The 15,430-nt window shown below is 34.6% G+C and overlaps 2 protein-coding genes across 3 annotated transcripts; one reads left to right on the top strand and one right to left on the bottom strand.

Moving 5' to 3' along the window:
- The first annotated feature begins 664 nt into the window (after positions 1-664).
- On the top strand, positions 665-11,808 carry LOC101740805 (uncharacterized). The gene is made up of 8 exons (XM_062675179.1): positions 665-840; positions 928-979; positions 1,096-1,992; positions 2,222-2,408; positions 2,873-3,074; positions 3,421-3,671; positions 4,556-4,669; positions 4,862-11,808. The coding sequence occupies exons 3-8, from the start codon at positions 1,267-1,269 to the stop codon at positions 4,954-4,956; spliced, it is 1,575 nt and encodes a 524-aa protein (XP_062531163.1). The 5' UTR covers positions 665-840; positions 928-979; positions 1,096-1,266; the 3' UTR covers positions 4,957-11,808.
- On the bottom strand, positions 11,695-15,268 carry LOC101740946 (uncharacterized). Of its 2 annotated transcripts, none has more exons than XM_062675184.1 (4): positions 15,063-15,268; positions 14,088-14,228; positions 12,126-12,547; positions 11,695-12,037 (listed from the first exon to the last, which is right to left on the bottom strand). In XM_062675184.1, exons 2-4 carry the CDS (start codon positions 14,177-14,179, stop codon positions 11,871-11,873), a joined length of 681 nt encoding a protein of 226 aa, XP_062531168.1. In that variant the 5' UTR covers positions 14,180-14,228; positions 15,063-15,268; the 3' UTR covers positions 11,695-11,870. The 2 variants fall into 2 exon arrangements, with proteins under 2 accessions (XP_062531168.1, XP_004932624.2); XM_004932567.5 differs by having other exon boundaries at positions 14,715-15,219.
- Positions 15,269-15,430: the final 162 nt, after the last annotated feature.

Raw genomic sequence — 15,430 nt, forward strand, 5'->3', positions numbered from 1 at the left:
GATAATTAAAAACCAATAAAATTAATATTGTCATACACTATACAGCGTATGACTGAATTTTTTTTATTTTATTATTTAGATGGGCGGACGAGCTCACAGGCCACCTGATGTTAAGTGGTTACTGGAGCCCATAGACATCTACAACGTAAATGCGCCACCCACCTTGAGATATAATAAGCTCTAAGGTCTCAAGTATAGTTATAACGGCTACCCCACCCTTCAAACCGAAACGCATTACTGCTTCACGGCAGAAATAAGCGGGGTGGTGGTACCTACCCACGCGGACTCACAAGAGGTCCTACCACCAGTAGACTGTATGACTGAATGAAAATAAACTAATTGAGATCAGGCAGCACCGAGGTAGGAAATAAATATCTGAACTAGTAACCAGGCCATAAAATAAAATAAAAAACTGATAAAGAAAAGGTGAGGCATTACCTACTAATGGTTTAATAAACTTTATGAAAAACCCCGAGAAACATCTAGCTATTTTATTTCATTTCTCCACACATAAGCCCTTTGTAGATACTATTTGTTGGGGTTTTTCTACAGGGCAAGCTTATGTTTGCCAAAAATAATAATTCAATAAGACCATTAGCAATATTGACTTCCTACTTCAAAATATTTTTCATAGACAAGGCACTCTACTTTGCATCGTTGAGTATTCTGTTTTTGCATATTGTGTCATAGACATCACCATCTTCCTGTTCCGCCAATTTTGATAGGGTAGTGTTTTCTCTCTTTTTCATTACAGGATACAAATATGGCTGTCTCCTTTCGATGACCTTTGAGTTCGCTGATTAATAATAATAAAATCTTTGTTTACTTCGACTATCTTGGGCAAGTGTTTTGTTATTGTGTGATAATAATATAATTTTGTTTTGATCAAAAGCAAGTGCATAATAATATAGTGTGGTGTTTTTACAGTAAAAGGAAACTAAACTGAGACGTGATATTCTTGATATCAAAAGTTAGCTTTGTGAGTAATTTCGAAAGTCATTGAATTATTGCAGAATCTTAGTTTTTTTAATTTTAATTTTCAACAAATTATGTAATCGAGTCGTGTTAACACAAATATTTGATATATTATTACAGTTGATAATAATGGGAAGGTCTATCTTTTCGTGATCGAAATATTAAAAAAAACAACAAAAATACAGACACGTGGGTTCTCTGTGAAATAATCGATAGAGGCGCAAGGCGCGTGCGCCAGTCTCTATCAACAAGACTATTATACGTCAAGGTCAATCGACGCAAACACGTGCAATGTCGGATTCTATTTACACACATGATTTTCTCTTTGAGCCAGGCGTAGAGATAAAACAGGAACTACCGTATGAACTGGGACCCATGTCTGCTTCTGTGCCTATACCGCAACGCCGCAACGATCTCGGTGACTTCAGCTCTGAAATAGACTTATGCCTTCAGGACAGCTTGGCTGGTTCATTTCACAGTGTTCCTTCCATGCAGTATGGTAAATTTGAAGCAGATAATTCTTCCAAGATCGACACATTTAAAATGGATGATGATGATATTTTTCAAGTTGATAAAGCCGATTTAATATTAGGACCAACTTTGGCTGAACTTAATGCAAATCCAGACACATTATTAGATGACTTGAATATTGATGACTTACTGCTTCCGGAGGAGAGTGGTTACTGTGTACAAATTGGAGGTGTCATGAGCGGATCGCGGCGTGGACCTGGCATGCAGACTAACAATGCCATGCCAACTGATAGTCCCTGCAGTCCTTATGGTCAAGTTCAACAGGCTTTTTCACCAGCAAGTCAGCACAGCAGTGCATCATCAAGTTTTGCACAACCTATGAACCAGTTACCAGAGATGTTACTTCGTATGGATGGCTACAGTGGTGAAATAGTTTTAGGGCAGTCGGTACCAGCATCTACAGTACTGCCTCCATACCCTACAAATATTAAGCCTCAACAGACACAGCTTTCTTCATCTGCACCAACACATTTGACTATGGAACAGGTATTATTTTACCTACATTCAACATTATCCTAACTAATAATCAAAATTTTCAAAATGCTATGTAAAAGAGTATTTTAAATTTGATTGACTGCATGTCACAGTTGTACAAAGAGAACTGTTTGTATGTGTACTGCCTTGCTGCTCTTTAGCAATGTGGGTTGGTCAACGATCTGTCACTGTAATATCATACATTTAAAACATTTGCTATCTGGATAATTCTGTTTTATAGATATGGCAGAGAAGGGAGCCACGTAAACATCTACTATCTACCAGCTCATTGGCTGAGGCAGGGTCTGCTTCATCATTGTCTGGTGGTCTATTAAGTCCTGGGGCAGGAGAGTATTCACAAGATGAAGATGATAGAGACATTGAATCTGATGAGGATAGTGATAGATACGAAGATCTCTCCTCAGATGGTAGGATTGAACAATACATTTATCCACAATAATAACTCAAACCAACTCATTTTGTTGTTTGGTTCTGAATATATATGTTTTTTTAATATAGGTCAGATATTTTCTAGAGACAGACCAAAAATTTCTACCCAATTCAACATAATTTTTGCACATAATACTTACTGGTGATGATATGTCATCACCTCTTTTCTGCTGTGAAGCAGTATGTGTCAGTTTGAAGGATTAGGCAGCAGTTATTCTGTAAAATAGATCAAAATTGCATCTCTCATGTTTACCATTCATGTTTTGATGAAGACTGTGCTGTGATATTTTTCAACTAGATAGGCAATAAACAATTCTCTAAACTCTTTTGTCAAATAGCAGAATAATTTACATGATTTGTAACTTGCAGTCAAAACTGTTTTGTCTACCAATTTGCAATGTACATGAACAATGTGAGAAAATAAAATCCTTTGAATTTCTAGAATCCAATGATGAGTCTGAAACTAAACAAGCACGGCATAATGCTAAGAAAGAAAAGTATTTTTGGCAATACAATGTTCAAGCAAAAGGTCCTAAAGGTCAAAGACTGGTTTTGAATAAAAAGTCAGAGGATCCACATATATTGAACTCTGTAACTGATCCTGTATTCAGTCCTAGCTGCAGTGTAAGAGGAATCAAACACAGGTACCTGATAAAAAAGAAGTGATTTAAATCTGAAATTCCAGTCATAGAATTTAAAAATAATAAATAAATTATATGAATTATGAGCTATATTAACTAAGCTGTTTTAAAGCACTTCAATGTAAAATTTGTTTGGCTAATTCTCAATTAACTATTTTCTCATTGAAACCACTGATGATTATAATTATTAATTATTGCTCAGATCGTGAACAAATTAGTTCACGATTCAACTAGTATTCAATGGTTATCTGAATCCATAGACATTAATCAATACTTGTTGGCATCAATGTTTATAGTAAAAGTAACAACTTGGATAAAATATATACATGTTAGATGTGTAATTTTGTAGTGGTAAAGCAAGGAAAGGCGATGGTAATGACCTAACTCCTAATCCTCGAAAGCTGTATGTAATCGGAAAAGAGCTAGATAATTTGGGCAAAGTCATAAACGATATGATACCTGTCAGTGAGTTGCCTTTCAATGTTAGACCAAAGACACGAAAAGAGAAGAACAAGCTGGCTTCTAGAGCCTGCAGATTAAAGAAAAAAGCCCAGCATGAAGCAAATAAAATTAAACTACACGGGTTGGAAAATGAGCACAGTAAGTATTTATTTTCAAATTAAAAAAAAATCCCATTAGATGTTGATTGAAATCAAATTTTTTATACAGTTTTTATTATTATGTAGAAATACTGGCGGAAATAGATTTCTGACTTTCCCTAATTTAGATTGTCTTCATTAATAAAGTTCGCAATTGGCTATGTTTTCTTTTAATGATCTCGTTCATGTGTCCCAGCCCGCAAAATGTAAATACGATGTTGTTTTAAAACGCTTTTGGATTTAAGTATCTGTTTCATTAAATGTGATTCATACCTAAACGCAACATCAAGAGTCAATACTATTTTTCCTTGTAAATCTACGCACCAGCAGCAACTTAGTGATGTAGCTTTTGAGGCATTCTGGCTCTAAAGAACAAGAGCCTGGCGTGCTTCGATTTAGCGATACGCAGTTCAAATCATTCTAGAAAATACATTATTTTCTAATTTTAACAATTTCAAAATTTAATTCAGTTTAAATTAAATAAAGCCTCTTGAAATCATTGGACATAATTTAAATTGAAAGTCTTCCTCAAAATGTGACAGGTTTTGAGTTACATTTGTTCAAACATACACAAATAATTTTGCATAATAGTCTATTTGAAATTTTATACTATATACCTATGCAGATGGTATAAAAATATTCATTTATGAATGCATGTACAAAAACTCATAACTGAATACATTATTATAGTCTTATTTTTCTTTGAGTTCATACTTTCTAGAATATCTAAAATCAATGAATTAAATTATCACTAAATATTGTACGTTATTACATCATCCATGTTCTAGATATTTTATCATAATAATGACTTATGTCCAGATTAAACAACCACTGGGAACGTAATATTTATCTGACTCACTTCGTTTAATAAAATAATATTTACAGAGCGACTTCTGAATGGAATACAGCAGATGAAACATGTAATACACAGCAGAGTTAATATGCAGAGTGATGTTGACTGGAATACACATGTTAAAGGAATAATAAACACAGCCACTGGTAAGTGTTATTGAATTGTTATGGAATGTTTTCTACATTGTGTAGACTATTAAAATGAATGATGTCTTATTATACTATGAACAAATTATTGTTTTCTGGGAGAAGAAAAACAAAAATTCAGTAAACTCTCATCAAGCTTCAATTTTCTAGTGAGCAAAATTATGCCAATGTGCCATTATTTTTGTATTTCAGAAGTGAAAATTGCTGGTAAGACTTCAGAATTTGTGAACAGAATTTTAGACAATGTCAGGGCTGGACAGACAAATGGCGGTCTAAATGATATTTAATAGCTGAATCCAATAACAGACCCAGAGGTGAATATATATATAGTATATATACATATACATGTATATTTGTACATATAAAACGAAAGGCTGTTCTATGTACCTCCAAAGTTATTTAGAGATGAGAGTTTTATGTTATACATTATATAAACTTAATTGTCCAAGACAATCTTTATTTTTTTAATAAAACAAAAGCATAGGATATTAGTCATTAAAAGCTTTACAAGGCAACTATCATGTAAATTATGATGTTAATTAAATTTTCGTATTTTAAATATCATGAATAATGCCACAAGAAACAGTGTCATGTTAGTATGTAAGTTTAAAAATATTACTAAATGTAAGCATTCGTTTGTACATAATTTTATATCAACAATACATGTTGGCCAGAGCTCACCAAGGTTGGTCGTCTTCCCCTATATATATGTTACGGCAAATGTACACTTTTTCCGGTAAATGTGCACATTTGCCAAAAAGTTAGGTATATGTGATCTGAATATAATGTATATTATGTACGTTTCCCGGCAAATGTGTACTCTTGCCTTCACGTTTTGGTAAATGTATACTCTTACCTTCATGTTTTAAGAAAAGTTGGAATACAAATAAATTAATGTTTTTGCAGTAAAAAAATATTTATTTAAATAAACATAATACAAAAGGCTTTAATAACGAAAAATATTTTAATTAAAAATGTAAATAACAAACAAAACATACGAACATTGCGAACATTACTAGCACTTGCGATTTCGTATTTTGTATGCCATGCTCACATTTACCAAAACGAAATGGTCATTGTGAATTCAATGTACATTTCCCTACTTTGAAATGGTAAATGTTAGTTGAATGCACATTACCCAAACGAGGAGGCAAATGTGCACATTTACCGGAAAATGTGTAAATTTTCCGCAATATCTACTTTTACCGTAACATATATACGTTTAACTTTGCCACCACTTTGGATCGTTTGAAAGGTTGCTTAGTGCCTATAATTCACAAGGCTTCCCCAAATTGTAAAAGATTTCTCTTGAGATTTTGGATAGCTCTATGCTCGTCAACTATCAGCCCTATGATACCCACTGCTGAGCATAGGCCTCCTCTTTCTTATGCCATAATGTTCGATCGCCCGCCATTCTCGTCTCCGCCGTCGGGACCATGTCGATATCCAATCAAATATCCCTTGTAAATGCGCTTTTCCATATTCACCATTTCTGTAATCGCGGCATATTTTCTGAACACTTACCCCGCGAATAAAGCGCTTTTACTGAAGATAAGTCGATACCTTTTTTTTAAGCATCGAAAGTAAGAAATAGGCAATAAATCATTTTTTTAACAGTTAAAAGTTATTACAATAGGCCTTATCGCTTATAGTGGTGTCTCCCAAGCAATCTCGAAAAGAACTATTATACATAAGAAGAACGTTTTTTTTCTTCTTCAAAATAACAAATTTCAGTAGTCTTGATCAATTTTCCGACGTTTGTGTTCGCCAAAGCGAGGCCAACATGTACGGTGGCTTTAGGGTAATGATCAAATCAAACAAGAAACATAATGTAAATGTTTATAAAAATACTTGAAAAAAGGCCGTAAAAGGCATTTATAATTATGTATTTTTTGTATGTATTATACGAAGGAATTAGCTGGGCTTTGCATTTAAGACAGACAACTGCTTAAAAAGAAATTTAAAATTATGAATAGTTTACAAAAATTACAAAGTAATTTAACATATTGAGTATTGGGAGAAATACCACCACATTTTATCAAAACGAATAACTGTTGACAGGGGTATTTAAGTAGTATTTTATACAATAGAGTAGAAAGCACACATAACATAATAAAAAGTGTGCCTTTATTTTCTTGAAATGGCTACTGGGTAACTTTGACCCATAATTGATTTTTTTTGCTTATAAAATCGAAATTAGGGATTTTGATGTTTTATTTGTTTTTGTTGGCATCCAAAGCTGCTTTGTAGATAAATACACTTAATTTTATAAGAGAACAAAAATAAAGAAATATTGGTCAAAATGTTAAGGGCTAAAGTTGCTTGGATAGTGTTTATAGATAGGTTTGGCTATAGCTAAATCTACAGGAGAAATTGTAAAGTTTTTCGACGAATGAAGTCTAAATCTAACATATGCTTCACATTTTCACAATAAACACATGTTAGTAATCTAATCCCAATGGTACCAATAACGTTAATCAAATCGCTCAATCATCTTTATTTTTGAGTTGCCAGGTAAATAAAAAATATATGAGTTTAGTCGCTCCATTCCATGAAAAGTAGCGGATCATCTACCAAGTAATAGTCCTTTAGTTTGGTAATTTTCTGGTCATCTAGGAAGCTGACTATGTTCTTCAGGTGGCAAGTGATGAGGTCCCGCTTTAGAGGCCACTTCCAGCCATCTTGTGACTTTTCATGACGGATATTTTTGCAGTATTTCCTTTCTTGCAAATGATACGCTTCGGAAATAAAATGTCTTCATATTTTACGACATAATAATCCTGTTTTCTGTTTCCTTTTCCCAAATTAACTTTACTAGCGTCCTTATCAGTAGACGCAGATCCTATATTTCTATATTTTTTCCCATTTAAGTCCACCCTTTCTAAGATTCCGTTAAGGTTTTCACAATATTTCAACGACTTCAATTGGTGATGAAGAATTTATCTGTTGATATTGAATGACGCCAGCATTCCATAACGATGGTGATATTGGTATGGGATCCATCAAAACACTATCGGAGGATAGATCAGGAAATTCGAATATAGTGTCGTCATGATTGACATCTTTTGACGTCGCCATACACATCCCTGAAGGACCAGCTGTAGGTATTGGGGAAGAAGGGCGAAGTACAGTGGAAGAAGGTGATGTTGGGTGATCCACGATAGATGTAACTACTTTCTTAACAGCTTTATTTTGTGCTCTCAACCGGTCGCCCTCTCTTCTTGACAGGCCCAGGAATACTATCCGCACCATAATTCGATGTTCGCTTATTGGCCTTGGGTTTTCCAATCATTTCCATTGATAATATTTCTCCACAGCCTCCATAGAAAAACTTGCCAGCAACAACAGGCAACTGATTTTTTAATTTAGTTTGGGTTGCAAATCAGCTTCCCTAATTTCATTGATATATTGTTTAAAACTTTCTCCAACTGCTTGGCGGACTTCTTCAATAGGTTTGAAATAGTCCCTCTCTCCATAACCACGGCTGGTTAAATTGATGTATACCGTATTCTTTAAAACCAGCAATAGCATTATTTGCAACGGTGTCGTTTCCTGCTTTTAAAGTTTCGGTAAGCAACTAAGAGAAAACCTCTTTTGGTAAAACATTGGCAACTTTACCACGTCTCGTTTTTCTTCAATTTGCCAATACCTTCCGCCCGTTGGATTTTAGAGAGCTGAAGTATGACACGTCGAGAGGTTGCAGAAGATGAGTGTAGTTGGGTATGAGGCAAACAAATTCGATATTATTTTCATGACACAGTCGTAATTTCTTGGGAGTTATGTGGGAGCTCAAATTGTCACCAAGGAGTACTTTCTCTCCTTCCTTTTGTTGAAGAACTGGCAGTAGTTGTTTTCGAACTAGTCATCAAATGTTGCAGCATCTATCCAGCCTGATTTAGTAACTGCCATACATGTTCCAGCAGGATTTCCCTGGATCCAACTGGTCCACTTTTGTTTAGCTTTAAAGATAATGTATAAAGGCACAAATTCTCCAGTGGCATTACAGCAAAACATCGTATAGCAGGCTTAGTTGAATTCAGTATAATTTGGATTCTTGCAAGATCTTCTCAAAAGAAGGGTCTGTTTTTCGGGGTTGTCATGGAATCCAGTTTCATCAAAGTTCAAGATGTTAGATGGTGGCACATCCTAGAGTTCTTCATGGAAATAATCAAAATAATTCTGAACCATGTCCTATGTAACTTGAGAGTACGACTTATCGCATGGGCTACTTTCCGCTTAATATCGGGATGTCGTTCGAGAAAGAGTTTCCCCCATTCCCAACCAGGTATATCTATGGGCTTCAGTAGTAATGTTGAATATCGCTCAACCTTGAGCAGCTTCCCATGGAAAGAATTACATTCTCAAAAACGACTCTAGAGCTTTTTGTAAGTATAAGTTAGGTTATATTAATTAGAAAATGTTATTTAACACAGTTCACAAGGCCTATGGTTACGACTCCAGAAATGTATATTACAATCTTTCATGACTTATTTTAAAATAAGTAATCTAGAAACTTCAAACCAGAATATCGTAAAGCGCTTTTTTTCCGGGCCAAGAGACGAACCTCCTTCGAGCCTAGCCTAGGTGGCGCGCGGGGTATGTGGGGTTTGACGGTCTGCAGATGTTGGGAGCAGACCGCGGGCCTACCTAAGGAGTTTTAGAGCCCTACCGCACTAAACGACTCCCCTGCACTCTTAAACCCGACGTCAGATCTCCGTCCGGGGTCAGAACCCGGTCGGAGTAGAGGGGTTCCTGCAATCAACACTATAACCAGACTCGCGGCGCCATCCCGAAGATGCCCGACCGACGGATCGTCGGGGCCATAGTCGACGGCTCTACCATGCTGATCGGGCGATGTCCTTGGTGTTCCGAGATTCCGTTAGGTCAGACCAAGCCTGCCGGGTCGGAACGCGATACACCGCGGCCAAGTTAAAGCCGCGTATCGACTACGCGCTCCTGGCGCGCGTGCCATGAATAACCGCGCTGAGAGTGCGTTCCGCGGAACGCGTGCCAAACTTTTGAAGTATATCAACTAAGCGCGCCTGGCGCGCGTGGCAACCGTTCCAGTGTTTGACCCTTCATCATGAAGCCAGTCGTGTACGAGCAGCAGCAGCTTTTGTAATTATTCACAGTATTATAAAGAAGATAAAGGAGAAACGAAAAATGCGTTGATGGATGAAAGAGCTGTACCGAAAAAGAATGCAGTATGGAGTGACCAGAGCCAGTGATTTGACTTTTAGATATTCTCCATTTTTCTCTTCTGTATGATGATAGGAGCACAGTCATTTTTTTCTTTAACTCCGGCACAGGGACTCCCATTTCACTACTGACTTCTCTACAAGCGTCTTCTCTCAGCGATTTGTTGTGATATGAAGAACTTTTGCTATTCCACAGAAGTTCTTTTGTACCACACAGTTGTATTAACTTACGGCTACTTTGGTTATCCATAATGGGAGCGCACAAACACAAAAAAATACGTGTTCGTCGCAATAGGCGCGCGCGCCGCGACTGATGCGTGGTAAAAAACCGACAGCCGACGGAACGGACCGCTCCGCGTTCGGGCGCTCCAACAAACACATTGGCGCGCGTTCCAAAATGGTATCCATTTCGCGGGGCTGGAGCGCGCACCAATGTTCGATCTCTTGGAGCGCTTAATCGATACGCAGCTTTAATCGTAAAGCGTACCTTAGCACACTCCATTATTTTCACTCCTTTATTACATGAAGATATGTAGTTCCACTTCTTCACAAATATTTTATCTTGATTTCGGTAAAGCAGTTCGTCGAAATCTGTTCTCTTCAAATTTTACATAATTAGTCTTAAATAGGTAATGCATATATACTGTAGTGTGCATTTTTTATCTTTATAAATAATAGTGAGTATACTGCTAATTTAAAATAATCCCTCCTGACTGAGCCTTTGCTCGCCCACCTGTCCTGCTGAATCTGGAAAGGCCTACGGGCGCCCAGTAATACGTCATTCATAAAAATAATAATAATAATAAACGGTTCTTCAAAACATTAAAAAAAAGTGTTAAATTCTAGTCTTTGATTATAATAGAATTAAATGTTGGATCAGTTCTTATCTTGCCCACTTTCGAATTAGAACAAGCAGTAATTTAGTCTAGAAATAAGAGAAAGGATCTGTGAAATATTTAATGTTTTAATTTTATAAAAGAATATATAATGTTCTGTTTTTTTGTTATTGTATAATATTGACGTCAATATCTCCTGCTATTATCATTATATTTTCTGTTTTTGAATACTTGTGATCTTCTATAATTTCATGGGTTATTTTTTATAATATAAATATTTTTTGGTTTTATTGGTTTATTCAATAATTTAATCGTTTTCTTAGTAATTGTGGAAACACTGATATTGAATTGTATAATAAATTGCGTAGTTTTATTGCTCAGTACTAATTGGTATTATGCACATACATAATAATATTAGGAATTCATAACATCAAAGTTAACAGCAATATAATTTAAAAAATCGGTATGTTGATTGTAGGTTGACTTTAAAAAGTTTGTCTTTAGGATCTACATTATCATAAATAATTTTAACTGTAAAACAATAATGTTATGTAGATATTTAGAATGTATAAAATATATTTATTGATATACTATTGTGATAAAAAAAAGTTTTTCGATTCAATTTTATATTACCAATCCAGTGTATTAAATTAATGTATGACAATTATTGTAAATGAAACACAGCCTGGGTCATAGTTATATTGCACTAACAGAGCAATTGAAGCCCATGGATGGATGTATGTACAGCAAAAAAGAAAAAAAAGAATAAAAATAGTATAGTATTATAAAAGTGTATTCTGTAATGAAATTATAAAAAGGAATTGTCTTTAAGAAAAGAATAAAAAATACAAGCACCTTTGTAATTATTTAAGAAACATGTTCATTCACCAGCTAATTAAAAAAACGACAAATTTATGTCCTGTTATTATACAAAATCCAAGCTTGTGTAAGTAATAAGTTTGGGCTGTGTTTATTTTATGAAATATAGAAATTTCTGTTACTGTTTCAAATATATGTATAATTCTTTAGTATGACATGTATAATTAAATCATATTACATATTATGTTACTTTATAATAATTTGAAATAAATATTGTTTTCACAAATTGACGTTCATTTTTAATTTAAAGAAAAATAGTATAATTTTTCAGTGACCTTTTTTAAAATTTCAAATGTATAAATTTGAATTCAATATGCCATTTGGTTTTGGATTAAATTTGAAATGGAAATTTTCCAGTATCTTGTGTATTTCGTTTTGTTCATGTTCTTCGGGGTATTCAGTATAAAACACTAGTGCCAAAGCTGACAAGTCCAGGTGTTCTCTTAAGCATACCACTGAAAGAATTGAAAATATCAACCAAATTTTTACTTTATAGTTTCCCTAATAATCATAAAATGTTTTACATCAAAAAAATAGGATTACCTCCTGCAGAAATTCCAGATATTATATTTGGTTGTTCCAAGCATGGATATTTACTTAATGATGAATTCTTACAATTTTTAGTGGATAATCTTCTAATTACACATTCTTCATGACAGACTTCTGAGGTAGCATATTCAACTAAAGGTTTGGTAATCATCGAAATAACTTTTTTGCTGTTTGTTATGTATTTTTCTAGTAAATGAATTATTTCACTACTACAAATTATGTCATAATCGTAAATAATGCATACATAACTTTCGAGGGAGTGCATTTTATAAATCTTTAGGCTGATTTCAGGTACTGAGTTTATGAGTTCCAGATTGCATACATTCTGTTTTATTGAATGGGCTAAATACTTTCCTTCCAGTAAAATAAATATTTCAATATCATTTGGAATTTCAATGTGTTTTTGAAATTGTAAACTGAAACATAAATAATGAATAAATTGAGAATCAAAATTCGACTATATTCACTGGCAAATAAGATTTAGTTTTATGCATTGAATTTTCTCTTTGACAACAAAGCCAAGGAGAGCCAAGAGTATTCAATTGGAGGACAAAGCCAAGTTGGTGTTCAAAAAGCTGGAAGTCCTCAACAGAGCAAAGGGTTACTTCAAGCCTGGATAAAGTCTTTTGCTTTACAAAAGGGTTACTTCAAGCCTGGATAAAGACTTTTGCTTTACAATGCAAAAGTACAGCCAAACCTGGAGTGCTGCTCCTGCCAGGACTTCCAAATACCAGCGACTTCCTTTTAACTCCATACAGAAGAGAGCCGTTTGGATTGTTAATAATCCCATACTCACAGAAAGTTTGGAGCTTCTGGGTCTGCAGAGGGTTTTAAGTTCTCTCTGTATTTTGTACCATGTTTCATAGGGGTGCTCTGAGTAATTCTTTGAGATGATCCTAACATCTTGTTTTCTTTCTTCTCTCTCTTTTCTTCACTCTATTCAGTCATATTACTTAGAACCACTAAGTTCATTCATAGTTAACGTCTATAGAATGATCATGATTATCATGAGGGATCATGAACTCATTTCTTAAGGTTACGGTATTTATGTTGTAGATGTTTATGGGCTCCGGTAACCATTTAACAACAGATGGGCCATGAGATCGTCCACCCATCTAAGCAACAAAAAAGAATTTAAAAAATGCCTTAGAGGTAGAAATGAAGGGTTTTTGAATTTGGGCACTGTGACTTGAAGTGTTTAAAATTGGATTCTTTTTTACATTCGTTAGCCATCATCATGTTGGTTAAACCCTGGTTCAGCATCTAGGCAATACCACAAATGGTAACATAACTCCAAAAAAGTCATGGTCAGATTTTTTGTTTTTTGCCCTTGTTTACAAAGCGGTGAGTGGTTACCAATGTTCATAGATGTCAGCAGTGCCTCAGGAAACACCAAAGGAGGGAAATAAATTACAAAGCCTTATGGTTAGTAGAAGCAAAGATCTCAGGATGTGGATAAATGCAGTGGTTCTAGGTAGTATAGATGAACTCTATTTCAGGCTGTGCAATGGTAAAAACCAGATTATGGGAACTCAGAAAAACAAAGATGGTACAAAACACAAAATGAACAGATTCTGAACAGATTTGAAAATTGGAATGTCAACAATCTGAGAGACCCTTTTCTCTATGGATTAAAATAGAAGTAGCTGATGTTTGGGAGTCCCAACCCAGAGGTAGGAGCTGTACTCTATGCCGAAGGCTGAAATTGTGCATTGTAAAGCAAGTCTTTATCTAGGCGTGAAATCACTCTTCGCTCTATATTCTCGATTCCCAGTACTCACAAAGATCCCAATACTCGTGGAAGGTTGCAGGGATATTCCTAAGAATAGCGGCGCTATGACAAAAATTAAACTGGGATTTTAATGCTCTAACATAAATTGGTTACATTTACTTGATGACAATAAATGTAAATCATGACAATACAACTTTAGTGGAATATGCATCACATAGGCTTACTTGGTTTGCGTATCTGTAGAACTGTTATTTTCATCCCAATCTTCCCAAGTAGTTCGGCTTGATGGTTCAATAATTTCTCCGAAATTATTCATTTTTCCCACGATAACTAATCCCCTCCTTTTTTATGGGAAGGGTATGGTACTGAAAAATAAATTAATTTTATGTGTATAATATAATTAAATCTATGATCTAAATATTATGTGCATAATCTATGGTACTGAATATAGTAGTAGTAGTTTGGACTTTTTGGCGGGAACGCGAGGAGTGAAGTTGTGTGATTTGTTTTATTTTGTCTATTTAGTGTTTCTTCAGGTTTAAATGTGTAATAACGGTGGTTTATTAACTGTTTAATATCTGTGAAAGTGCACAAATGTGGGAAAATGAAACAAAGCTGCTGGACGTAACTTCTCGGGTTCCTCCAAAAAGTCCACTGAAAAAATCTCAGTAAATGACCACCATTTTACTGCGATTATATTTCATCCCATATCATCTCATTTCATTAAATTTCATCCCAGTTGATTAATGTTTCAAATTAATCATCTTCATTTTATTTCACTCCATATTATCATTTTTCATAAAATTAATAATATAAAGTAAAATAAGACATGACTTAAAGGTCTTAGTTACCAGGTCATAAAATCTCTTAAAAAAAAATAGTAGTAGTTTTATTTATCCAAATGGAAAGGCAAAGGTGTCGTACCATACAGCCTAATCATTTATATATTTTTTTATTTTATGAATTATGATACTATGAAATGAAATGAAGTTGATTAATAATATGAAACATGACATGATAAGAATTCAAATGAGATGAAACGATATTATATGGGATACTTTTATGCAAAATGATAATATGAAGTGAAATGAAATGAAGATGATTAATTTGAGACATCAATCAACTGGGATGAAATTAAATGAAATGAGATGAGATGATATGGGATGAAATATAATCTCAGTAAAATGGTGGTCATTTACTGAGATATTTTCAGTGGACTTTTTGGAGGATCCCGAGAAGTTACGTCCAGCGGCTTTGTTTAATTTTCCCACATTTGTGCACTGTCACAGATATTAAACAGTTAATAAACCACCGTTATTACACATTTAAACCTGAAGAAACACTAAATAGACAAACTAAAACAAATCACACAACTTCACTCCTCGCGTTCCCGCCAAAAAGTCCCTGAATATAGATGGTAGTAGTAGTTTTATTTTTTCAAATGGAAAGGCAAAGGTATCGTACCATGAAATGTGATGAGATCATAATATATGGGATGAAATAATAATATAATCTCAGGAAAATGGTGGTCATTTACTGAGATTTTTTCAGTGGACTTTTTGGAGGA

The sequence above is a fragment of the Bombyx mori genome, chromosome 23 (assembly GCF_030269925.1).
Source record: "Bombyx mori chromosome 23, ASM3026992v2".
NCBI lineage: Eukaryota > Metazoa > Arthropoda > Insecta > Lepidoptera > Bombycidae > Bombyx > Bombyx mori.